Source organism: Pteropus alecto, unplaced genomic scaffold, assembly GCF_000325575.1.
Source record: "Pteropus alecto unplaced genomic scaffold, ASM32557v1 scaffold226, whole genome shotgun sequence".
Classification (NCBI taxonomy): Eukaryota; Metazoa; Chordata; class Mammalia; order Chiroptera; family Pteropodidae; genus Pteropus; species Pteropus alecto.
Window position 1 is genome coordinate 1,478,989 of NW_006440132.1, and position 25,570 is coordinate 1,504,558.

A 25,570-nucleotide genomic window follows, 5' to 3' on the forward strand; every position below is an offset into this window, starting at 1 on the left:
TTTTAAATTTCTTGAACTTATTTCTCCTAGAGGAAAAAGTACAAATGAGAAGAATAGTAATAATATGTTTTCAGTTCTTATGCTGTACTAGGCACAGTACTAAATGTTCTAATTAATTTCTTCTAATCCTTATAATAGCTCTATGAAATAGGCATTATGATAATCCCATTTTTATAGATAAAGGAACCGAGGCATATGGAAAAATGAACTCAACTAAAGTCATACAGCTAGTAAGGTGGTCTGGATTGTATTCATTCATTAGTTTATTCATTCATTTAACAAATGTCGATTGAGTGTCTGCTGTGTTCTAGGTACTGTGCTAAAACCTCAGGGGAAATAGCCATCAACAGATAAGGTTCCTGTCCTCAAGAAGTGGATTATGTTCATATAATAAGCATGCTAACGAGTAATAAATGTGTAAGTAAGGTGATTACGGATTATGAAAAGTTCTAGCAAGGAAACAGGGTGATGTGTTAGAGCGTGACTTGGTGGAGGTGGTAGAGATGGGGACCACTTTAGACTGGACAGTTAGGAAGGGCCTTTCCGCGTCAGTGACATTTCAGCTGAGATGGGACGGATGAGACTGAGCCACCCTAGCAAGTGCTGTAAGAAGGGCTGTGTGGGCAGACAGGGGCTTGGCTGACCTGAGGACCAGAAGTGAGGCCAGCGAGGCTGGAACATTGTGAGCAAGGGAGAGGGTGGTACATGATGAACTGGAGAGACGGGCGGGAGCCAGATCATGTAGTGCTTTGCGGCCGGATCAGGGAGTTCTATTCTGAGTGATGGAGAGAGAACGAAGCAGTGGAGTGATGTGAGTCAGATCTGTCTGATGCTGGTGGCTCCTTGGATCACACTACCTTCAAGAAATTCTTACACGTGTTTGTCCACCCATCTGGCTATTGGGTATTTAGTAAATGTCTGTTATGTTTCAGACTAGAATGCACAAGAAGATATGGTTCTTGATCTCAGAGATAGTTTGGGTAGATAACTGCTATGATGAAGAAGGTAGAGGCTGTGTGGAAACATTTATAAGGGTCCCCATTCCAGCCTGGTGGGGGCTGTCAGAAAAAACTTAATGAAGGGAAAGATATTAAACATAGAACTAGACTGGTATTGTCATGGAAAAGATCGTGCTCGTTTTTCATTTTATTCATTTGGGCCGTCTGGCTTCAGCAGTGACTTTCTGAAGCCTTATTTACCTTTCTCTTATTTTTTAAAAAAATATCTTTACCTATAAATAGACAAATATTCTTTCAAGTGCTGCTAAGAATTTTAGCAGTGTGTACAATGTGGGCATTCTAAGCAAGCTCCATAAATATTTTATTGGTAGTCGAGTAACAGAATAAGGTTTCTCTTTATAGGAAGCAGCTGGCAGGGTAGACTTTTTTGTTTGAATGAATGTTTTATGTGCTGTTTCCTTAAAACATTCAAAAGGAGGCTTTAATGAACCTAACTATTGTTTCTTGTGCTGTTGTTAGCCATAAAATTGTTAACAAGATGGCCAAGGGCAGACAGTTTGAAAATATACTTAATGTAGAGTATGCTTATCATTTTCTTTTATCTAGTCATAAAAGTATGTTTATTAAAAAGTATTATATGCTATTACCAATTAGTTTAAAAATGCTGGATAAAAAACCGGTGAGTTTATATATGTGGATATGTATTAGCATTCAAGTATAGCTATTAATACTGTGCTACATTTAATTTTATTTATTTTTAAATCAACTATTGAGATATAATTTACATAAAATAAAATTTACCAGTTTTAAGTGTTGAATGAGTTTTGGCAAATGTATATTCTCTTGTAACCTCTGTCATAATCAGGATAGATAGATGTGTGTGTATACTGTTCTAGGGTCACGTGACCATCATGACACTCAGAATACATACAGAACAGTTCAATAACGCCAAAACGTTCCCATGTATTGTCTCTGTGGTCAGACCCTCTCCACCTCCAACCTCTAGCAACTAGGCTCTGTTCTCCGTCCCTATCATTCTGCTTTTTCCAGATGGCACATCATGGAGTCACGCAGCATGGAATCTTTTGAGGCTGCTTTTCCTCACTGTTCTGTCTTTGAAACCCATCCTTGTCGTATGCATGGTAGTAGCTGAGTGTTATTCCATCATACTGATGTAACAGTTTGTTTATTAGCCCTTTGAAGGACATTTGACTTCTTTCTAGATTTTGGTGATTATTAATGAAGCTGCAGTAAACATCCATGCACCGGTTTTTGTGTGAACATAGGTTTTCATTTCTCTAGGGTAAAAACCTAGGGAGTGGACTTGCTAAGTCATTGGTAAGTGTAGTTTTCTTGGCAATAAAAAACTGCCAAACTGTTATCCAGAGTGATTGTGCCATTTTGCATTCTCATCAACAGCCTTTGAGAATTCCATTTGCTCCCCATCTTCATCACCATTTGATACTGTAGGCTAAAGTAAAGTTTTGTGTTTTAGCCGTTCTAATAAGTGCATAGTGGTATTTCATTGTAGTTTTAATTTGCTTTTTCCTAAAGGTTAAAGATGTTGAACTCTTTCCTTGTGCTTATTTGTTATCTATATTATGTTCTGTGAAATTTCTTTTCAAATCTTCTGCATGTTTTTTTTAAAAAATTGGATTGTTTTCTTACAGTTATATTTTGAAAGTTACTTATATTTTCTAGCTCTGTAGTTCCTGTGTTGGATATGTGATTTGCAAATATTTCTCCTAGTGTGTAGCTTGTCTTTTCATTCTCTTAACACTGTGTTTTTGAGAGCAAAAGTTTTAAATTTTGATGAAGTCCAGTTTATTGATGCAAAAAATTTTTTTGTATCATGCTTTCAGTGTTATATCTAAGAACTCTGCCAAGCCCTAGGCCCCAAAGATTTCCCCCTGTGTATTTATTTAAAAGTTATATAATTTTACCTTGCTTTTCTCGTTGTAGATTAATTGATCATGTAAATGTGAGTTTATTTCTGGACTCTCTGTTCCGTTTCTCTGTGTCTGGTTTTGTGCCAGTACCACACTGTTTTGATTACTATAGGTTTGTAGTATATTTTGAAAACAGGGAGCATAATGCCTCCAACTTTGTTCTTTCTCAAGAGTGATTTGGCTCTTCAGGGTCTTTTGTGGATTATTTGTTTTAGTTCTGTGAAAAGTGCCATTGGTATTTTGATAGGGACTGCCTTGGATCTGTGGAGGGCTTTGGGTAGTATGGACATTTTAACGGTATTAATTCTACCAGTCCATGAGCATTGTATATCTTTCCATTTATTTGTGTTTTGTTCATTTTCTTTCATCAGTGTCTTATAGTTTTCAGAGTACAGGTCTTTTGCCTCCTTGGTTAAATTTATTCCTAGGTATTTTATTATTTTCTATGCAATTGAAAATGTGGTTGTTTTCTTAATTTCTCTTTCTGATAGTTCATTATTTGTGTGTAGAAATGCAACAGATTTCTAAATATCGATTTTGTGGCCTACAACTTAACCGAATTCATTTATTAATTCTCGTAGTTTTTTTGTGGAATCCTTCCTCTCCACTCATTAGAGAGTTACAGACATCATGACAGCGTTCTTAAGTACTTCGACACGTATATCTTAACTTGGGACTTTCCTGCAAAATCATGGTGCTATTATATAAATATAGAGTTGTTATTCACGTTCCCCTAGTTATCCCATAAAGCTTTTTTAAAAAACTCAAGATTCACTGTGTGATTTCATTGCACTTAGCAGCCACGCCTCCAGTGCTTCCGTTTATTTAAAAGAGCTCCTCAATCATTTTTGATTAAAGATTGTCATTAAGATTTTTAACCAGGCGTGTTGTTTTGCAGAATGTTCTTCAATTTGGATGTGTCTGATTGACAACTTCTGATTAGATGCAGGTTAAAGGTTGTAGGCATAAGCATTTTAAGTAATTGTTTACTTGCAGTGATTTGTTTCAGGAGGCACGAGACATTATTTTGTCCCACCAGGGTCGGCCCTCCATATCTGCAGGTTTTGCATGTGTAGCTTCAACCAACCATGGATTGAAAATAGTTGAAAAAAAATATAGATCATTTGCAAATTACACTGTTTTATATAAGGGACTTGAGCATCTATGGATTTGGGGATCTGCCGAGGTTCCTGGAGCTAATCCCCCGTGGATACCAAGGGACGACTGTATATACTCTTGATTAAAGTGGTGTCTGCTGGGTTTCTAAATTGTAAAGGTACCATTTCTTGTTGTAAGTAACAATTCATCTATGGGGTGATATCTCGAGACTGCGTGAATATCATGTTCTCCAGTAATCTTTCATCTAGTGCTTTTAGCATTGATCATTCTTACCTGAATCAATTACTACTATAGTGGTTGTGTAATGGTGATTTTCTGTACCGTCTATTCTTCTACACTTATTAACTGGATTCATTTTGTAATGAAGAGATTCTTCTTCGTTCCTTCCTTCTTTCCTTCCTTCCTTCCAACGTTAGCACCCATCAGCTGTAAGTGGGATCTAAGTTTGGCAAAATGAGTCTTCTCTCCTCTCTGTAACACCGGGGGTCGCCCGTCAGGAGTGCACACAGACGCGGCTCCCCGCCTTCCACAGAGCCGGCTGGTCCACAGGCTGCCTTCTCAACCAGCTCAAGTTCCCTTCCCGTCCCTCAGCCTCACTGTCCCTCCCTCCCTCCCTCTCTCCCTCCCTCCCTTAATTACTTATTATAAGTGCAGAATCATAAATTGTTTCTTCATTTAGTCATTGTTCATTCCATTGCTCAGATTGTCATAAGTTTGGTTGGAGGGAATCACTTAATTCTAGGTTGGTACAATTGCAGCAATGGTAAGCTTTTCTAGTATTTAATATTTCAATCCATTTGTAGCTTTGGAAGCTATGAGTATTAATGCAGGTAACAGCCCTTAGAGCTTACTTTTGATAACCCATCTGTGCTTATTTTCCAGCAAATCACTGAACTGAAGAAAGAAAACTTTAACCTAAAACTTCGCATCTATTTCCTTGAGGAAAGAATGCAACAGGAATTTGATGGCCCCACCGAACACATCTATAAAACTGTGAGTACCCCACTTCTTGCTGCCACCCCTGGTGTCTTTTCTCAATAGTCATTCTAAGCAGAAATTTGATTAATATTTGTTCTCAGAGTTAGCTTGACTAGATAGAGCTTCTTTCATTTAATTTGAATTTATTATGGGGAGCATAAAGATAATAGGATGCCCTTAATATTAAGCAAAGAGATACAAGATTAATTTTAAGAGAGTTCTTCTTTCTTCTTAAAATCAGAACTCTGATTTACTGTATCTCAGTTGCCTCTTTCTAATTATCGATAATTTAGACAAAGTGAAATGGTGGATCGTTTTTAGAATCGAATCTTATTTCTACCAGCTGACTTGTGCAGCTGTAGTCAAGCCACTTCGGCTCTCTGGGCTCGCTTCCAGAGTTAAGTGATAATCCCTTTGTTATAGGGTTATTTGTGAGGATTAAAATGAGATGACAGGTGGAAAGCCCCAGCACACAGTCAGTGCTGGACAGTTATCATCATGGTCTTATTGAGGCTTCTGCTGGCGGCCCAAAGTTGGGGTTGTCAGTTTTCCTGTGATATGACTCTTCTGTATGCCTTGTGTGCTCGCTTATAACTGACAGAAGAAAATGTCTGTTCCTGTCTGAAGTCTTGACCTGGAGGTCTCTGCCTAAAAACAAACCTTCGTTCTGAAAGTTGAAAAAAGAACTTGGCTTTCTTGAAAAGACATGAATACAAACAATATTTCAGTGCCCATTTCTTGGCTTTCTCTAATAGATTAGCCCTTGGCTTGGGAATTATTTCATTTTTTCTCTTCTGAAGTTTGCACCAGTGGAAACTTTTGAAGGAGGAAAAAGAGCTCTGCTTGAGTTTCAGCACATGAACTTAAATGGACTTGTCTTGGAGAGGGATTGTACTGTACTTCTGAGCCTTTTCAAGAATTGAAAAGTTCCTTTGTCCCTCAAGACACAATTTTTTTTTCATTGTGGGGGTGGAAAGACGATGAGGATGTCCCCTTTTTTTTGGGAGGAAGTGGCAATGCAGTCAGATTTTTAAAGGAAAATCAATAGCCTAAAACATTTTATACGTAAGTATGATTATCATCTATCTCAGAACTTCTAGGGTGATAGGAAGCCAATACGTGTTAGTTGCCTGCTCTGTGTCAGGCACTGTCCTGGCCATTAGTACTTTTTCAGCTTATTTTCATTCTCAGGACAACCTTTTTTTGCAGTGGAGATTATCCTCAATTTACAGGCTAGGAAACGGAAGCTCAGGGAGGATTCGTAACTTGCTTGATGTTGTAGCTACTCTGTGAGGTGGACTTTGAACCCAAGGCTGCCTGCCTCATGGCCATGCTATTCTTTTTCGTTGTCCATATAGATGACCTGATTTTATTGTATTTTCATTTCAGTTTAATTTTAGAGGTAGGTGTACCTGGTTCAAAATTCGAAAACTATGAAAGGTATACACCGAGAAGAATTTCTTCGACCCTTGTTTTCCAGTCCCCTGGGTCTAACCAATATTATCAGGGAGAGAAATTTTATGTATATACGAGCAAGCATGTGTGAGTATATGTACATGTGTATAAACCCCCTTTTTACCTAAATGCAAGCATGTTCTGTTCTGTTCCTTGCGTTTTTTCTTAACAGTATCTTGGATATCTTAACAGTGGTTTAAGAGCTTTTTTATTCTGTTTATAATGCTATTCCATTTTAAGCTCATAAGGTATCTTTGATTTTTGGTTTGTAAATTACAGTCACCACGTAACTTGAGGGGTTAGACTTGCAAAAAATAGTCTAGTGGACAAGGTAGCTATCCGTTCTTTTAAATTTGCTAGGCTAGAGTGCCAGGTGGTTCATCAGAAAGCAGAGAATCTATGATATCAGCTCTTACATATAGCTCTGCCCTTCTGAGAGCTGGAAAGGAATTCTCTATTTGAAGGGTGTTTCTATAATTTTCACAAACTGCAGTTGAAGACATTGTGCACTGTAACTCAGTGTCCTTTATGCAAAGATCAGTTTCTTCTATAAAAAGTCCTGCTGCATAGATGACTTCCTTAGTTCCTGTTGCTTTACGTTGAGGAAAAGAACACATTCTGAGCCCTGTCTCTAGGCTCTTCTCACTTGTTAGCTCATTTAGTCCTGAAATCTCCCATGTCAGGTGGGCTTTTTGTTTTTCATTTGCCACTTGGGGGATGTGAAAAGTAAAACCTTGCATACTCACCTCCTGGACTTGTGCTTCTGAGAGCAGTTGTAGGCTCACACATCCAGTTTTCTGTCTGGTGTTGGCGTGAAGGCAGAGCCTGTGTCTGCCTCGTGGACCAGTGTACCCAGTGCTTGGCCTGACACAGGCGACTGCGCGGTGAAGGGATGAATAAATGAGCATCCACTGACTTATAGGCTCACATATCCAGTTTTCTGTCTGGTGTTGGCGTGAAGGCAGGGCCTGTGTCTGCCTCGTGGACCAGTGTACCCAGCGCTTTGGCCTGACACAGGCGACTGCACGGTGAAGGGATGAATAAATGAGCATCCACTGACTTATGGTTTCCTCCTGGTAAAGACTGGAGGCAGAATTTGAACCCATGTCCTTCTGGTTCCAAACCCATGACCTTTCCCTTCTGGCTAAAAGGAGGGAAGCCTGTCCTCCAAGATTGTCAGTTTTATTGGAAATGTCATTTTTATTTGAAACGATACGCATGTATTATGGAGTAGAATGTAAAATTGGCATGAATTATTAAAGTAAAACAGGAGCAAGATTTCAAAGAAATCTTGGATTTATAGCAGTTCTCTGCAAACTGTGCACCCAGACCCCTGTTTCTGCTATAAAAATTCATCTGATATTCTGTTGGATTCATCTGTGGGCAGGTTTGAGAAGCCCACCACTACCTCACTTTCTCTCATTGCCATCCGTGTGCCAGAGACTCTGTCTTTGGGTTCTCACGTTCTCATGCAAAGCCACATGTGACTCCCTTCGTTCTAGCCAGTTAAGAGAAGGCGATTGGAGAACGTATTGGTGTCCCTTATAGACAGCTTGCCCCTTGCGGTGGCTCTTTTTTGTGTGAGTACCCTGAAGTCTTATATTGAAATGAAACAGGCAGAGACAAGGCCTCCCTCTTATCCATCCACATGTTTTATTTTTTTAAACTGTGACATGTTCCCACTGCTACAACCAGCACATGCATGATGGTAAACAACCAGAAGTAATTGCTTTGGAACGGTAAAAGCAAACTACAGAATTGCTTATAAATTTGCTTGGCGGAGGGCAAACAATTTTTAAATCAGCCTCTCTTGTATGACATTTATGCCTCGATGTTTGAATGCTCTCTGGCTGTTAGAAGCTTGGAAAATTTACATAATTGTTCCAAGTCTTGAGAAATCCGGGGCTTTCTTTTGAGACCACCAGTGTTTAATAATTCCCTTTTCCCTGTGCCCCGAGGCTAGTGAGGTTTTGAATCTAATGTCGGCCTATTACAAGCATCACGTAGTTAGTCTACGCTGAAAGCGTTTTCCCCGTGGTAGACATGCGTATGCCCTGTATTTTACACTGTTTCTTTTCTTTCCTAATCTTGTCTGGAAGAACATCGAGCTCAAGGTGGAAGTAGAAAGTCTGAAGCGGGAGCTCCAAGAGAGGGAGCGGCTGCTCATCAAAGCCTCGTGAGTACCTGTCATCTTGTCACAAACTCGCAGGTCGCCCAGGGGCTCTGATGGCGGCTAAGTGGGGCAGTAAAATTGAACCTTGTGCTTTTTAAGCCAGTCGTTCTCCAGCTGGGCTCTGAGGACCCCAAAGAGGTTTTATTTTTATTTAACTATTTTTCAACAAACTTTTAAAATGTAACATACTTACAGGGAAATGAATGGGTCTTATTTATACAGCAGGATGAATTCTTACTAAGCACACACACCCGTGGGGCCATTATCCGGATCAGAAACCAGAACGTTACCAGATCCCAAGAAGTCCCCTTTGTGCTCCCAGATCTTTCCCTTCTCCCACAAAGATGACCGCCGTGCTGGCCAGGAGCATCACCATTGCTTAATTCTGCCTGTTTTTGAACTTTATAACAATGGATATCCATATATTGTTTCTGTATGTCTGGCGCCTTTCCTCAGCAATATATTTGTGAGCACCACATAGATCGTAAGTGTCTCATTGCCGTAAAATGGGCGAGGGGCGGGCGGAGGGCGGGGCTTCAACCAGAGTTGCTCGTTTTTTTTTCTTTTTTGCTTAAAGAACATCTGAAAACTATTATTTTAATTAATCAATCAGTTAATTTAAATATTTATTGAACAATAAGCACACTTCAGAGAATATAGCCTGTGACTCACTTGGTTATTTATTCATTCATTCATAAACATTTATCGTGTAATTACTGGTATCACACTTTGAGGATTTGAAAAGAGACATTCCCTCACTTGAGGAGCCCATCAGAGACTGGTGAGTTGTGTAATGGAGGGTGCAGTGATAGAGGGTGTTTGCGGGTCCAGTGGGGACACCACAGTGTGCTGAGTTTCGCTTGGTCATACTGAACTGATACTTCCCAGGCCTGACCCCCAGGGCTCTGGCTGAAAGCTCTGGGGAAACGATGCATGGGTCATGGCAGTGGACCTCCTGTGATGTGGGACGGGAAGTGGAGTCTGGCTGCAGCTCGCTGCTCTGCGCTGGGCCGTCTCATGGGCCCGCAGCTGGAAGTTAGATTGCTGTTGGCTTTGGGTAGATCGGAGGTTTCCAGGCCCAGGCTTGACCTTGCGCACATGGTATTTTCTGAATGAGTGAATAAAGCAAATTAACAAGTTTTTGTTTTTTTGGATGCACATCGTTTATCATTCTCTAGGCAGGGAGTCAAGCTTACTTTACTAGGCCTGGAAGTCAGTACTAGAATTCTCTCTGTTTCATACTCAGTGCCCGGCCGGCTGCGGGTCTTGGCTAGGCCTTGTGTTAAGTCAGACGTACCGCTGAAAACCCAAACTCACGAAGGCTCTGTGCACTCCTCGGTACCAGCACACAGGGCTAGGTGTTTTGTGTGGCTTGTGCACATGTTTGTATGCAGAGATTCCCCAAACTGCCCAAACTAGTGTTTAGGGCCCTTTTGGGTCTGACCTGATTTATCACTTTCTTCAGAAAATATTAAACAGCTGTTCCACGCTGCACTGGGCTGAGTTCCTGGGGATGCAGTGGCGAACCAGAGAGACACGTGGGGCTTCGTTCTGGTGGCTGCTGGTGTTGAGATACTTGCACAAACAAAAATAACAATAAACGTGTCAATATAAACTGGGAGAAGAGCTATGAGGAGAATAAAGGGAGCCTTGAGAGTTTATGGGAGCAGGAGTAGATTTATAAATAGAGATCTCTTTTAGTAGATTTATAAATAGAGATCTCAGGGCAAGCGGCCCCGAGGAGGTAGCATTCGAGGTGAGATCTGAGGGGTAAGAAGAAATCAACTACGTGACAGGGTGGCGAAAGTGTTCAAGGGGAGGGGAACGTGAAGGTCTGTGGAAATGGGAGAAGTCCAGGGGGCTCGGCCTCATCTTACAGGGTCTTGAGGCCTCACTAGAAATTTCGGTCTTTATTCTGAGATCGAAGAGAAAGCATTAATGGGTTTTGAGACACAACCAGAGTTTTGTTTTTGAAAAGGCCGCTCTGGATGCTGAGTGGGAAATGTTTGGTAGAGGGAGCACAAAATAGAAGCAGGAGGACCAGTTAGGCTAGTCCAGTAGTTTAGGTGAGAGATTAGGGATGGAGGTGAATGGGTGGATTGGAAGGACATTTAGGAAGCAGAGTTAACAGGATGTGGTAATGGATGGGAAGGCAGATGTCAGGGTTTGGGGGTTCAGGTCATGAGTTGTTTAAGAACGTTCACGATGATTCAGCTGCTCCAGCTTTCTCTCTTCCAGCTTTTTATCCCACAGTTCACAGATCCTAAAGATGTTCTTGTTCCCGCTGCTTTGACTCGGCCCCGGCAGAACCCTTCCCCTTCCCAGCCCCTCCCGCCCAAACACCTTGCCTCTTGTCCACTCTACAGAAAGGCTCACGCTGGATCTCACAGGACTGCCTTGGCCTACGTCAGTCTTTGCACAGACTTCTGTGGCATATAATGACAGTCCCAAATGTGTGTGGCACTTCTGACTTTATAAAACACTTTGACATCTGTTTGCATTCCATCATTTTCCTGAGAGTCAAATCTCGAGGAAAACATCCTTTTAGCAGGGAGGGAATTTTGTCCTGGAGAAGGACAGGGCTGCGACTAAAACCATCCAGCCAGAAAGAGCAGAGCCGGGATTAGAACTCAGGCCTGAGACTTCTGCTTCATCACTAGGTTTCATATTCTTTTTTTATTTTTATGTGTGTTTCTCATTTCTCCCACGTGACTATGCATCTTCTAAGGCCAAGAGCCTCTCCTCCCCCTTTGTTAGAGTACAGGACTCATGGAAAAGGCAGGGGCTCTGGATTGGCTCTACCAATAGGTGGGTTGTGGCCTCTGAGCCTTGGTTCCTCAGCCGTTCCTACTTCATAGAGTTCGTGTGAATTCCCTGCCGTAGACATGATGTGCACACCGTTTCCACGCATCTACTAAGTGTGCCTTCCCTTTACCTCTCATTGCCCGGGACCTAGTGGCGTGTGTGTGGTTCATATTTGTTGATGGAAAATTATCTTTATGTACATTCTCTTTTTGAGTTTTATGGTTGTTTTTTTTGGGGGGGGGCGTGGATGGGAGATATGGGAAAAGCTATAATTAGAATGGAAAGAATCAAGAGGAAATGTTCATGGTTGAAAAGAGTAGCGAGGGTGGTGTTTATAGAAGGTTCGTTTCTGTATCAGGTTGGAAAGCTGGATTGGACCAGCTTCGCTCAACCTGTCCTCTCATAGGTCTTGCTCTCTGTCCCATCTGTTGGCCTAAATGTGATAAGGAAAGAAAGGGTAGAGGGAGAGAACTAACATTTATCAAGCTTCTTCTTTGCCCCAAACCCTGTGCCTGGCACCTGACGTGCTTTACTGCACTTGATTTTACAGCAGTTACGTGAGGCAGCCAGTGTTCCCGTTTGAGTGAAGAGAAAACTGAGGCCCAGGAGAGGGGAACTTGCCCACGTTGTTCCCAGCGCTGGGGCTGGTCCGCCTCGCTCTGAAGTAAACATGTATGTTTGCTGGCTTCCGTTCTATTTATCAGTTACTATAAGGGGACATTAAAAACAAAAGCAGACATGTCGTCGAGAGTAAAATTTTTTCCCTGTAGTTTTAAAACAAAAACAAAAATAATAATTCCATTAGCAGAGGAAAATTGCACCATACTGCTGAGTATAAATTTTATTGCTACAGTAACTGTAAAATGCAAAGATGATAAATGAAAAGTTGGAACATTTATTATTGGAAGTATATTTTATTGGTATAACTAAAATGCAAACAAACTGCATAATACCCTTACTTGTTAAAAATTGTAGTCAGCCTCTTGACAGTGAATGTGGTGCTGACTGTAAAAACAAAGGTTCCATCTGGGCTGATAGGAGGGAGATGGTGTATTTGCACTCCCTGGGTGGTGTGGGGAGTGAGGATGGAGGGTGGGGATGGAGGGTGGGGATATGGAGGGGGCGGATGGGGTAATAAGCGAGCCATTTTCTAGAGGATGCTTCTATAAAGTCCAAGGGCTCTAAACCAAGGGTGGTTAGAGGAAATTCAGGACTGGAAAAATCCTTTATGTAAGGCTCAGGAGGGAAAAGCTTCTAGTCCAGAATTCTTGCAGCCATATTTAATGCCTCTTGAGGAGTGACAGAAAAATGACTGTGAGTCACTGTGAATTCCAGACAGTACTGATCAAGAAATGAGATGAAGGAGTGGGGGCTCGGGACATTTCATGCCATTAATCAGGAAGTGGCAATGGTGGCCTTAGTTCCGGCCAGCAGATCATCTATTCTCAGCTCAGACGCCAGCAGAGGGTAGAATTAGTGCCTCTCAGAGAATCTCAGCAGGAGCCGGCGCTGCGGTGGCCTCAGGGACAGCAGGCAGTCATGCAGCACTTAGATCAGAGAGGAAGGGGCACCAGGCTGGGCCACCGCATGGTTAGCACATTCATTCTAAGAAGTCATCATCTCATTATTCAAATAAGGAAACTGAGATGTAAGAAGTGATTTGCCCCAAGTCACACTAAGGACATAATAGACTAAAAACTCGGAAGCAGATCTGTTTAGCTTCAGATCTGTCCTTTCTTTCCAGTTGTTCACATTGAATTCCATTAAGATGATATCATGACACTGGGGCCTTTTGAAGGCTCATTGGTGAAAGAGGGAAACAAGATCTGAATAAAGTCTTTATTTGCAGGCGGCTCCAAGTCTTTGTTGAGACTTGGACAGCAAGTATGGCCCTCTTGACTTTACATTGTTCTCCGTCAAAAATTCACATGGCCTGTACATGTGCATGTCTGATCACATGGCTTTTGGTCGGAAAAAACCTTACATACCCCCAAAGTAGGGCATGGGAGGCTGCTGAATGGATTTGTTCCGTTGCAGTTTTTCTGAGAAACCAGCTTTAGGTGGAGCCATTTCCTTTATATTATTCTGCCTTCTGGAAACCCGCAGACATTTTAGAAAGCTGATGAGAATTTCTCTGAGTACACGTCTCACAGATTCATACCTGACTCTTTTTCTTCTGGGGAGAACCAAAATGAGAGGCGTCAGTGTACATGGTTGTGGTCCTGTGACCGATTTTCGTGTGCCATCCCTACCACTGCTTGCCAGGCGGCGAGGATATTCCATGGTGCCCAGCAATGTGGACTCTGCATTGTATGTTACAGTCGCGTGGAGTGTGGGCTGCTCTCATGCTCTCTCCTCATGCCCCAAGTGGTAGCTGGTCCTGTATTTAAAACGCTATCCCGGACGTGGCTCCATAGTGTAGCGGTTACCACGTCTGCTTTACACGCAGAAAGTCCTGGGTTCATGCCCCAGTGGAGCCACGGTCCACAGTCTACGGCCATGTCACCCTGAACAAGCCCCATGTCTGATCTCGGAAGCTAAGCAGCATCGAGCCTGGTTAGTACTTGGATGGGAGACCACCTAGGAAGACCGGATGCTGTAGGCATAAATAATAAAAACAAAACAAAAAATATTTTCCCCTCCGGTTGGCAGAAGACAGGGCATACAAGCCCTTCATCCCTCTGATTTATTTACGTTGCATACTGTTCCTTTGTGCATTGGTCTGTCAGACCAGCTCTCTACCTTTTCTACTATTGGGGGAGGGATGTACTTTGTGGGAAACTTCCTGGTGGGAAATTTGATAATAGTTGTCAAAAAAAATCTTGAAAGATTATTTACACTTTGATTTAGTAATTCCTTTTCTAGGAATTGTTCCTAAGGAAACTCCTGGATAATATACATACATTATAACATTGCTTATGTTAATAAACAATAATACTAACATTTATTGAAGACATTGTACTGTTCTCAGAGTTTTATAAGTATTACCAGACACATATGTAAAATCAGAAACAATCCAAATGTTTTAAAAATAGAATTGATTTAATATAGTACAGTATATTTCATGTAGCAAATTAAAATGTAGCCTTTAAAAATTATGATATAGTTTTATATTTATTGGTACAAAAGGATGTTTATAGTGTGTTAAACAATAAAATTAGATCACAGATGTGTACTGTATGGTTCTATTTTTGTAGAAAATGTCTGCAAGGCTATATACTAAAATGTTAACTTAGCTGTCCTGAATGATAAGGTGATCGATGATTCTTTTTTCTTTTCTTTCTTTGTTTTTTAATAATATATATATATTTTGATTGATACATAATCGATATGTAATATTGTGTAAATTTAAAGTGTACAGTGCATTGATGTGATACATTTCTATATTGTATGAGCGGTGTTTTAGAATTACAAATATTACACTAAAAAAGAAGCTCAGTACAGGTCTGTGGGAGAAGTGACTAACAAACGTTCCTTGTCTCTCGGGGTGACTGAACTCACCAGCTGGCTGTCACCCTGATGCATTTTACACTTTTGCCTCTTCTCGCAGCAAAGCAGTGGAGAGCCTCGCTGAAGGGGGCGGCTCTGAAGTTCGACGGGTGAAAGAGGACGCTCAGAAGAAGGTGCAGCAGGTCGAAGATCTCCTGACCCAAAGAATATTCCTTTTACAAGAGGCAAGTCCGGAAGCCCCGAGGAGAGTGTGTTGCTCACAGTGGGTTATAACGGAGTGGGCAGAATTTTGATCCCCCTTTCCTAAACCGTCAGAGTGTCAGGAACAAGCGTCATCTTACTGAGCATCTCTGGGATTCCAACCCCACGTATAGAATTCATATCCTTACACCCTGCAGACTGGCCAGTGTTGTCTTCGTTCCTGTTGGTGAGGACACTGAGGTACAGAGGGAAATGCTGCCTCGTCTCAGTTTAATCCTGGATTGAAATTTAGGACTGCTGATTTCGAAGCCTGCGTTCTTGCTGTAATACCGCTCTTATTGTCTAGTTTAGTCCCTGTATTTTACAGAAGAGGAAACTGAGGCCCAGAGAGGGGAAGTGACTCCCCCAACAGTGGCTAAGCTTGGAACCAGATTTCCTGGTTTGTAGGCCATCGTGTGTCCATGCAGGCCTGGTCAGCCACCCCGCCACCATCCCGCCAGGCTCATCCAATTCCTTTTCCAGGGGTGGCACTGTGTGTAGCTTCTCCTTCTGCTGATTCTCAGTTGCTTCCTGTGACTGATGGGAGTCGGGATGTTTCTTGGTTAGAAATCTGTCTCCTAGGTGTTAAAAAGTTTCCCTCCATTTAAAGCTAGTATTATGTAATACTAATTACTTCATTTTTGGTCTTCGAAATCTGTTGTTTCATCTCACTTTCTTTACCTGAAACCCTGATTCTTCTTAGCAGATATGAGGAGAAATAGCACCGAAAAGCAATGCCGGATACAAAAACGCGGATTCACCTGTGCTGTGTTTTGCATCTTATAGTCAAGATGCGCACATCGGCCCTTATATCGGCCTCGTAGGGGTGTGTAGATATTAGGGCCACAACACAGATGAGGAAGCTCCGAGAGGGCGAGACGCTTAGAGGGCGTGGTCATAAGTGGTGGAGCTCGAACCAAAAGAAGGGTCTTCTGAGCCCGACTTCTGAATTTTAGTGAAGATGACCGTGAGACTTTTAAAGAGACTTTTTGTTTGTTCATCTTACTCTTCCCAGCGAGCGCTTCCCAGTGTTTCAGCGTGCCAGCCTAACTGACAGTGTTGGGTTGAATCCCTGCTCACTCTCACTAGCTTAGTCACCATGGGTAAAGCATCTGTTTTCCCTCAGCTTCTTGCCTCTTCATCTGTAAAATGAAGCTAGTGAGACCTGCTTGCAGTAGGAATCGTAATAACAGCAGTGGAACTAACAGTTCATCGAGGCCTTACCATGTGTGAAATACCCTTCTCTGCGTTTTGCATGCATTGATCTAGTTAATCCCTCCAACGAACGTAGGAGGTAAATACTTTTATCATCCTTTAAAAACAAAAGGAAAACGATGGTGACACTGGCACAGAGTAAGTCACTTGCTCAAGGTGACACAGGCAGTAAATGCCTGGCGGTCTGGCTGCAGAGCTTGCATTCTCAGTATGTAACTCTTCAGGGTTGAGTGAGGATCAAAGATAATATAAATAGAACTCGCTGCAAAGCGCGGCATTGAGTAGGAACTCAGTAAATGATAGGTTTTGTTGTTTGTTGTCTCAGAATTTGGGGAAATGATTTTTCGCAGCCGTCACTGAGATTGACAGGCAAGGCTCTTGGGGACAGTGGTGGGGGCGTCACTGGAGAGAAAGGGCAAGGAGGAAGCCAGCGTTTTTCCAGGTTCCTGTGACACAGCAGGCGTTTGACAATCTCACAACAACTCTGACAGAGTGATGTTTAGCCCTGTTTTATAGATTGAGAAGCTGGGGCTCAGAGAGGTTAAGCGACTACCCAAGGCCACACAGCAAGTAAGCGGGAAAGCTGGGATTTGAACCCAGTTCACTTTGACTTTTATCTTTGTGAAGTAATCAGAGGCAGTGGACATGAGTAGCTGGAGAGTCCTGTCTACTCCCACGTCGCTTTCATGGGCACCAGGGCCTTTTCCCCTAACTCAGGCACTGCCTGTGTGATTTAGTTAGTTTCCTGTTGGCTTCTGTGAGCCCTCAGGAAGAACATAGAGTTTTTCACCACCTAAATCACTTTGGAGATATAGAAAATGCGCTTTAGAATTGTGTAGTCATTATCTTAAAAAAAATAGTGAGGGGGCGGTGGGGTGTGGGATGAATTTATATGGAGATTATGGTGACTTTAAAATTTATGTATGTTTAGATATTGAGAGGCATATTTCTCCTTGTTCTCATTGAGCTGTAAATATTGATCTGATTTTTCAAAACCAAAACCGTTCTCATAGAGTCGAGTCTTTTCCATTGGAAATGCCTATTACTCTTCAGGATACAAGAGGGAAAGATGGCTGGCAAATGTTTTTATTACCGATTCTCCCCATGTATAGCACAATTCAGGGAGGGGAAATGTGCTGGAGAAAAAGTCATACATATTTATATTTTAATCCAATTCCCTTTCAAAATGTTCCCAATTGTATTGAAAAATTGCATCAAATGCATTTAATTTAACTCTAGGAGGTGAAAGCCGCCCAAGCAGAACTGGAAAAGGCCTTTGCAGGGACGAAAATGGAGAAGGCTCTGCGGTTGAGCCTGGAAAACCAGCTTTCAGAGATGAAGAAGATGCACGAGGGGAACGTGGACATGGCCCTGGTCCTGGAAGAAAAAGACAGGTCTGGCGTTTGTCCCTGTGATGCGCCGATCGTCATTTGTCTGGCAGCACGGGGGGGAGAATTGTTCCCTTCCTTCCGTTTTCCTTCTCCCTTTTCTGCTTGTTCCCGCGGTGAGAAAGCTAGGGGTGAAACCAGGGTGAAAGGGAAAGGAATGGGGTACTGGTCTCAGGACAGAGAGAGTCAATCGAAATTCATGCTGGAAATTTCTCCTCAGATACTAAATTTAACATTCAGTTTGAGCTTTAAGCTTCCTGGTAGCCAAAGTAAAAAGGGAAAAACAATCTTGGCGGACATGATTCGGATTGCTCACAAAATAAAACAAGCTAGTAACTCAGGAGAAGCCCAGTTTTACCTAACATCGTCAGAGAGAAATTTCTCTTCGGGATCTTTCCAAAGGGAACAATAAGTGACTGCATTCCCACAGTAAATACGAATGGATTCTGTGTGACCAGTTTTTCATCATTGTCTTTGAATGTAAGCTGAGGACCCAGATCAGTACAGGACAAGGGGCCAAAACAGTGTAGACCAAATACAGAGCTCTTTGATGGTCCAGGAATAAAATGTGTACCATTTGGCCCAGACAAATGGATGGAACACGTGGCCTGTAGGCAGCCTTTAAGCTCATCTTCCCACTTGGTGGAAGGAGTGGAGGGGGACAGAGTGATAATGGCTAGATGGGATAAGTTCTGGATTGACATATTTATCTAATTCAGTTTAGAGGGATTAGGAAAAGCTTCCTAGAGGAGGAACTAGGATAAGGAAGAAGAAAGGGTGTTCCAGGCTTTAGGAACCTTCTGCGTGAAAGTCCAGAGGCAGAATGGACACCCTGCATGGTCAAGAAACGGAAAGAAGCACAGCATGGCAGAGGGTCCTCTTCTGAAAGGGAGGTGGGAAGAGAGAGGGGAGAGAAGCTGAGACAGATCCTGTGGGCCTTATTGGAGGGGCTGTGTCTTGCCCTCAGGGCATGTGAGAAGCCACAGAAGAGTTAAGGGTCGGGGGTGGGTAATAGGATCAGAATGAAATTGAGAGAGGTCCCTCTGGCTGTTCCCTGGAGAGTTGAGTGCACAGCCTGACTCTAAGGCTGATACAGAAGTCCAGAATTGATGCTGATGACCAGATGACCAGGACTGAGGTGATTGAACTAGGGACAGAGAAGGATAAGAGAATTTAGAAGGTGGATTCGACATGTTGGCTTGAAGGGCTTGGCGGCTGATTGGATTTTGGGCCGAGGGAAAAGGCTGTGGACAGACACCCTCACCCAGGTGTTGAGTGTGAGCAACTGGAATGGTAGTGCAGTTTGCTGAGTTTGGGGCAAAAGGGGGAGAAAGAGATGTTTTGGGGTGGAGGGGGTGGGAAGATGAGCTTTCATTTGAGACATGTTGGGTTGAGGGATCGTGGGCAGCCCAGAGAGCCCCGGAGGTTCTTGGGTATATGGATTAAGGCCTGAATTCAAGGAGATAACGATTCATTCCCTAACCAACTATGGAGCAAGGCCTTGGGTTGGGTGCCAGGAGTGAGAGATGTGTACTGTCTTCCATATATGGAGCTCCCAGTGTGGGAGGGGCAGATGTAAAAAAAAGCCTTGATTGGTGCTAGGGATGAGTTCTGAGTTCTGTGCTGTGACAAGAGCAAGGGAGTGATCAGCTCTGCTTGGGCGTTTGGGCCTATAGGGCCTCTCAGAGGTGGAGTGCTGGGAGTTGGGTGAGGAAGCCCTGCCACTCGGAGGGAACAGCACGTGCCAAGGTGTGGAGCCCGGCACATTTCAAGGTAATCATGGAGGAAAATGGTTCCTGTCAGCATGTGCTGCAGAAGCTTGGCGTCTCACCGTTTTGGAAAAGGAAATCTGGGAAGGATTAATGTTCCTTGAGTACTGACTGATCCGGGAGGTAGGGGTTGCCGTGGATGCGGGTGGTCAGGTCAGGGCCTCGCCAAAGCCTGTGTCTTCCTGAGGTTTCCCATAGGTCTGGCTGGGTAGGCACAGAAACCTGATTTACCAGTACTGTGAATGCACCTGTCTCGGGGGTAGCTGTGCCCCACCACACTCCCAAAGAACTGTGCGGCAGCCAGGTGCCAGCTCTGGATTTCTGCTCGCTGGGGGCACGGCCCTCTCTGACGGAAGTCTCCCTGGACAAGGATCAGTGTGTGCCCTCCCTGAAGGCAGGACTCTTGGGAAGCTAAGCCCAGACCAGAAGGTGAGTTGCTAAGCACAGAATTGGAATAAAGGTCTGTGGCCTTACCCTGGGGATGTGAGTCCAGATCTGCCATACAGATTAACCCGCCTTGGGCAGGGCCCTCACTAGGATGTCCTTCGGGGCCCCCACCACCCTCCTCAAAGGCACGTGCTTCAGCTGCTGGATCTCCTCCAGCCTGAGCTGAAAGCTAGTCTGTATCTTTAAGGCAGTTGACATGGAGGAGCCTGCAGGTCACATGTGGCCAACAGATATGTTTCATTTGGCCCACACAGTGTTTCTAAATGTTTGAACTAGTGCTAATATTTTTCAAAAGTCTAATTTCATAGAAGTGTCTGGATTTCCGCTTCTCGTGAAAACCTGGAAGGCGTGGCGGGACCGGGCCGCGGTCTTGCTGGACTGCGGCTGCTCCCTTGGACGGGCCTGGTGCTCCAGCCTGACCACAGGCCCCACAGGCCTGCCCCACTCATTTCCAGCCCTATCTAGAACTTGTTTTAAGGTAACTAAGAAATCAGTTTTATCAAAGTGTAAGTTACATAGAACGCAGCATATCCATTTTAAGTGTACGGTTTGGCGACTCTACCTCTCCAGTTGATTATGTGATGACTTCAGAGTCGAACCCATAGAGGGCAGTCTTACTCCTCTTTCCGAGTTTCGGGGGCATTGTGCTGGTGCTGCCGGTATCCTCTATGTCCAGTTGTCTTAGTCCATTTGCGGTGCTGTGACAAAACACCACAGATTGGGTTGCTTATAAACAAGAGAAATTTGTTTATAGTTCTGGACGCTGGAAGTCCAAGATCAGGGTGCCAGTGCGGTCAGGTGCCAGCGTGGTCAGGTGAGGTGCTCTTTCTCTCCATATCCCAGCCTGGCAGGCGGGGCAGGGGGTCGCTCTGGGGCTCCGTGGATAAGGCACTAACTACTCCCATTCATGGGAGCTCCACCTTCGTGACCTCGTCTTCTTCCAAAGACCCCACCTCCTGATGCCGTCACTTTTGGGCGTCAGGACTTTGACATGGATTTCAAGGGGACGTAGGGACAGACGGTAGCACCAGTGCATTGCCAGGCACTTTCAGCCTGCGCCTCACTTTCGCCCTGGGAGCCAGGGAAAGCATCTCACACTTCCAGGCCCGTCCACCCTCCTTCTATCGTAGTAAGTCACTTTTTAGGCTTAGCTAGAAACGCTCTTCTTAGGGTCCTTTGACAAAATGCTAATTATTGAATGTTAAAAAAAGTAATAATTATAGCAGCTGTCATTTGTTGAGTTCTGCCATACGCCTGGAGCTGTGTGGGGCCATTTTAAACAGCTTATCTCCATTCCACATAAGCAGGTTATCCCCACTTTATAGCTGAGGAAATGCAGGCTCAGGAAGCCTAAATAACTTGGCCCTTGTCAGGGAACAGTTGATAGGGGTAATTTGGTGGCCTCGGGAAGGATGTGTTCAGCTCCACCTGAGAGGGAACCGGGAGGGTTGTTGGTTGGCGATGCTCCCGTGAGGAGAATAATGTCTAACTCCTCTGGCAGGGTGATGGGTGTGTATCAGGCGGAGGTAGGAGTAGGGTTGTGAAGGGCGTTCTGGGTACGGGGCACAGTGTGAACCAAGGTCTAGAGGCACAGAACAGCCTGGCTTTGGGAGAGAGCTGGAAGTGTGGCTCTTGGGGGCGGGGGGGATTGTTGGTTGGCGATGCTCCCGTGAGGAGAATAATGTCTAACTCCTCTGGCAGGGTGATGGGTGTGTATCAGGCGGAGGTAGGAGTAGGGTTGTGAAGGGCGTTCTGGGTACGGGGCACAGTGTGAACCAAGGTCTAGAGGCACAGAACAGCCTGGCTTTGGGAGAGAGCTGGAAGTGTGGCTCTTGCGTGGCCTGGCGATGGAGCGGGTGGTGGCCTCCTATGAGGCGAAGCTGAAGCTGTCAGCAGAGCCTGGTTTTCTAGGCCTGGAAAGCCAGGGCCTCTAATGCCTCGCTGCAGAGTTTGACCTTTATCTTGAAAGTCAGTGTATTTTTAAGTTTGCCCCGAGTCGCCTCGGAGAGACGTTCTCCATTTTTTTTTCCACGCTTACTGGAATAGTTCTGCTTTATCGGTCATGTTTGTTTAGCTTCAGTGCCAGATTTCTTTTGGAGAGATTTCTTGGCCAAAAAAATTAGTAATCCTCTGATGGTGGTGGTGGGGCTGTTGAAAGTCTGAGCAGGAGTGTGACTCAGTAAGACCAGAGTCTAGCAGCTCAGAAGTTGGGATGACCAGGGCCAGGCTGGAGGCGAGGGGACATTTAATGTCACATGAATTCTGTCCCTTAATCTCCACCTTGCAAAATGTGATTCCGTTTATGTTCAGTCGTTGGACCTGTCTACTTTGAAGATGTCTGGCCCCATTTCCTGCCTCCTCTTGCTCCACTGAGCTAAGAGAACAGCTTAGAATTAATATTTAAATTTTGTTCTCTTTTAGACTGATTGAGGAGCTGAAGCTGTCTTTGAAGAGCAAAGAAGCTTTAATTCAGTGCCTTAAAGAGGAGAAATCTCAGATGGCGTCTCCTGATGAGAATGTGTCATCTGGAGGGCTCCAAGGACTTTCTGCTGCTCCGAGGGAAGAAAAGGCGAGAGAAACTGAGGTGAGGCGATAGGACACGACGTGGGACTTTAATTAGCAGGCCAGTCTCTTCCGTGGGAGTGGAGTGCACATCCAGTCCCCCCGGTTCGCACACAGTCCGCTTCCAAATATTAGCTCCCTGTCAGCTGAGGAACTGGCAGGAACCTCCTTTGTCAGGGGCATTTTTTTTTCCTTTTCAGTCTCAGGTTCACATAAAGTTGCTTAAAAAACGGTTCATACCCGCTTGCCTCCGTTTTGCTGTGTGTTAATTTGTTGTTGCCTGGGGACTTTATTTTCATCCTTTGGATTTTCTTAGGATAAAATTATGGTACTCACCTGTTTTACCTTTTGTCTGAAATTTCAGAGGCAGTGGGGACAGGGAACTAGCCTGTATTGGGGCTACAGCACGAAAGGGGTTCACCTCATTTAATCTTCCTGGTTACCTTGTGAGGTAGAGACCACGGTCCCGCGTCGAGTTTAGAAACAGGCTCGGCTCAGAGGAGTGATACTTTCCCAAGTTCTAGGAGGCGTGTTATTAGTCCTGACCCGAAGCCTCCGTGGACCCTTCCCCCACATAGGCGGCCTCCGTGAAAGGCTCTTGAAGAGGGTGGGCAGGACCTGGAAGTGCAGGTGGGCCTAGTCGAGACCTTCCCACTCTCATCGGAGCACAGGTGGCTGCTGCGTGTGGTACTTTCACATCCGGATGTTCGGATGCTCATGAAAAGTCTCGACTTCTTTATGGAGCAGGGTCTCCTTTGTCCCTAACGCAGCCATGAGTTTTTTAGCCCCACCAATTAGTTTTTGGCTGTAATTAGCCTTCATCTTCTGCTTCTTTTAACCCTTTTTCTCACTTCTGAAGCCCTGAGTGGGGCTTTCTCATTGTAGTTCCTTGGTGTACTCTCTATGGGGCTGGTGATCAACCAACATGGATTGCTCGTTTTTATATTTTTCTTCACTTGAGTGGGACTTTGGGTGAGGCAGAGAGGGGTGGACACTTGTTTTCATGTGTTCCACAGCAGTGGGGAATAGTAAGTAAATGAGGTGCTCATTCTGATTGTTCTGGGGAAGCTGTTGGATTGTGGGTACCTTCTGGGCACCAATTAATGCCTTTTCTTAGGCTGCACAAATGGAACACCAGAAGGAGAGAGATCGCTTTGAAGAGAGGATCCAGGTATGTTGATACAATTTTTAAAAATTTATTGAAGACTTATCCTTGCCTCTTGCTTTATTCCGAGTGCAGAAGATAATTCTTTGTGACAATGCTGTCATTCATTGACTGCTACTGTCTGCCAGTGAGACTTTAGGCAGTGGAGTGGGGGTTTCTCGATCTTTACAATAACTGTGAAATAGGCATTCCCATTTTGCAGATGTGTCACGTGAGGCCCAGAGAGGTGAGGTCCCTTACCCAATGACACGTAGCTCAGAAAAAGTATCGCAAGGATTCAGACTTGCCAGTCCGATCCCAAAGCCGGTGCTCCACGGTCCCTTAGTCGCAGCTGCCGGCGTTTGTATAGCGCCTGCCAGCTCAGAAAGCACTTTCATGTCCATTATCTCTCATCCTCACGACAGCCTGGGAGGCAGGCAGCGGCGATTATCTTTAGAAATGAACTCAGACTATAAATGTATATGTTCAGTCTCCATCAAACCAAATTCTCTGCTCGCTTTTGTAACATTAAGGAATGAAATTAATGATCTGTTATTTCCCCCAAATAACCTGGTACGGTTTCAAAGGCTCTGATGTGACTGTATTCAGATTCCAGAAGGCACTGGAGCCCTTCCCATGGGAATAGCTGTCATCGTCTTAACTGCTCTGATCTCCTTCCTTTCACCCAGCCCCGTTGCCGTGAGCAGTAGCACTGTAACTCGGAGCCGATGCCGCTGCGTTCAGCTCTACTTGGAAACATTAATCACAGGTTGACAGGAATAAGATAGAATAGCTGCATTTGAGTGTGCTCTTAAAGATATATTTACAGTGCATTTTGGTTGGAACACATCAACTTAGTGAATCTTTTTCTAATCTAATTTAGGCACTTCAGGAGGACCTGAGAGAGAAGGAAAGAGAAATTGCCACAGAAAAGAAAAACAGTTTAAAGAGGGATAAGGCCATTCAGGGTCTAACCATGGCGTTAAAGTCAAAGGAAAAAGAGGTACGTCTGATACACCTCAAGTCAGATTTTTCTTCATTCGCTTCTGTGACTGGCCTGTCCTGTCCTGAACTTTCAGCTTCAGCTAAAAAGTTTATGCGAGAGCTGAGATGGCTATAGAAAGTGGGACGAGGGTCCTTTAGTCAATTAGAAGTTTTTCTAGAGTGTCTAACCCAGCACTGTCCAGTATAAACATGTGAGTTATGTATGTAATTTAAAATTTCCTGGTAACCATATTAAAGGAAGTGAAAACAAGCAATGAAATTAACTTAATAATACACGTATGCCAAATGTTATCATATCAGCATCTAATCAATGAAACAAACGTAAAAATGAAGTATTTAACATTTTAAAAAATCTGAAGTCCAGATGTGCTTCCAGGACATCTTAAGTCAGACCAACCACATTTCAAGTGCCCAGTAGCCATAGGTGGCTAGTGGATACCATTCTGGACAACGCGGGTCTGAGCTTTTGAAAGGCAACAGAGAATTGAGCTAAAGGAGTCTGTGGGAGGCAAGGCTATGGCTAGAGCCAGTTAGGTAGCTATCTGGGTGGTTGCCTTTGGGATCCAAGGTGATGGCTGATGATGCCACGCTGTTTTCTTGTCACTGGTGTAGCAATCTGTTGTGTCTCAATAACTGTGCTAGGCACAGAAACAGAGAAGAAAACCCAGCTCTGCTTGCAAGCCTAGTGGGGAAGAAGACAGTGCAGTGATTGAGGGAGTTCCAGGGGGCTGTGGAAGTGCAGGGGACCTACCCAGATTAGGATGTGTCTGTGGGTTAGGGGTACTTCGAGGAGAAGGCATCTGAACTGAATTTTAAAGGAAGAGTAGGAGTTGGTTGGGAAGGGAGGCAGAGACAGGGAGGCCATTTTGTACAGAGGGGAGAACGCTGGTCAAGGCATTGAGTTGGGAAAGA

At 44.1% G+C, this 25,570-nt stretch overlaps 1 protein-coding gene across 7 annotated transcripts in view; it reads left to right on the forward strand.

Annotated features, from left to right (window-relative positions):
• Positions 1 to 25,570, forward strand: part of CDK5RAP2 (CDK5 regulatory subunit associated protein 2) — a 157,747-nt gene that overhangs the window by 19,191 nt on the left and 112,986 nt on the right. For all 7 annotated transcript variants that reach the window (XM_025050458.1, XM_025050456.1, XM_025050457.1 and 4 more), the window contains exons 4-10: positions 4,910 to 5,020; positions 8,560 to 8,636; positions 14,989 to 15,112; positions 17,583 to 17,737; positions 22,369 to 22,531; positions 23,627 to 23,680; positions 24,537 to 24,656. In XM_025050458.1, coding sequence (XP_024906226.1) covers positions 4,910 to 5,020; positions 8,560 to 8,636; positions 14,989 to 15,112; positions 17,583 to 17,737; positions 22,369 to 22,531; positions 23,627 to 23,680; positions 24,537 to 24,656 — 804 coding nt within the window. The remainder of the gene's footprint in view (positions 1 to 4,909; positions 5,021 to 8,559; positions 8,637 to 14,988; positions 15,113 to 17,582; positions 17,738 to 22,368; positions 22,532 to 23,626; positions 23,681 to 24,536; positions 24,657 to 25,570) is intronic.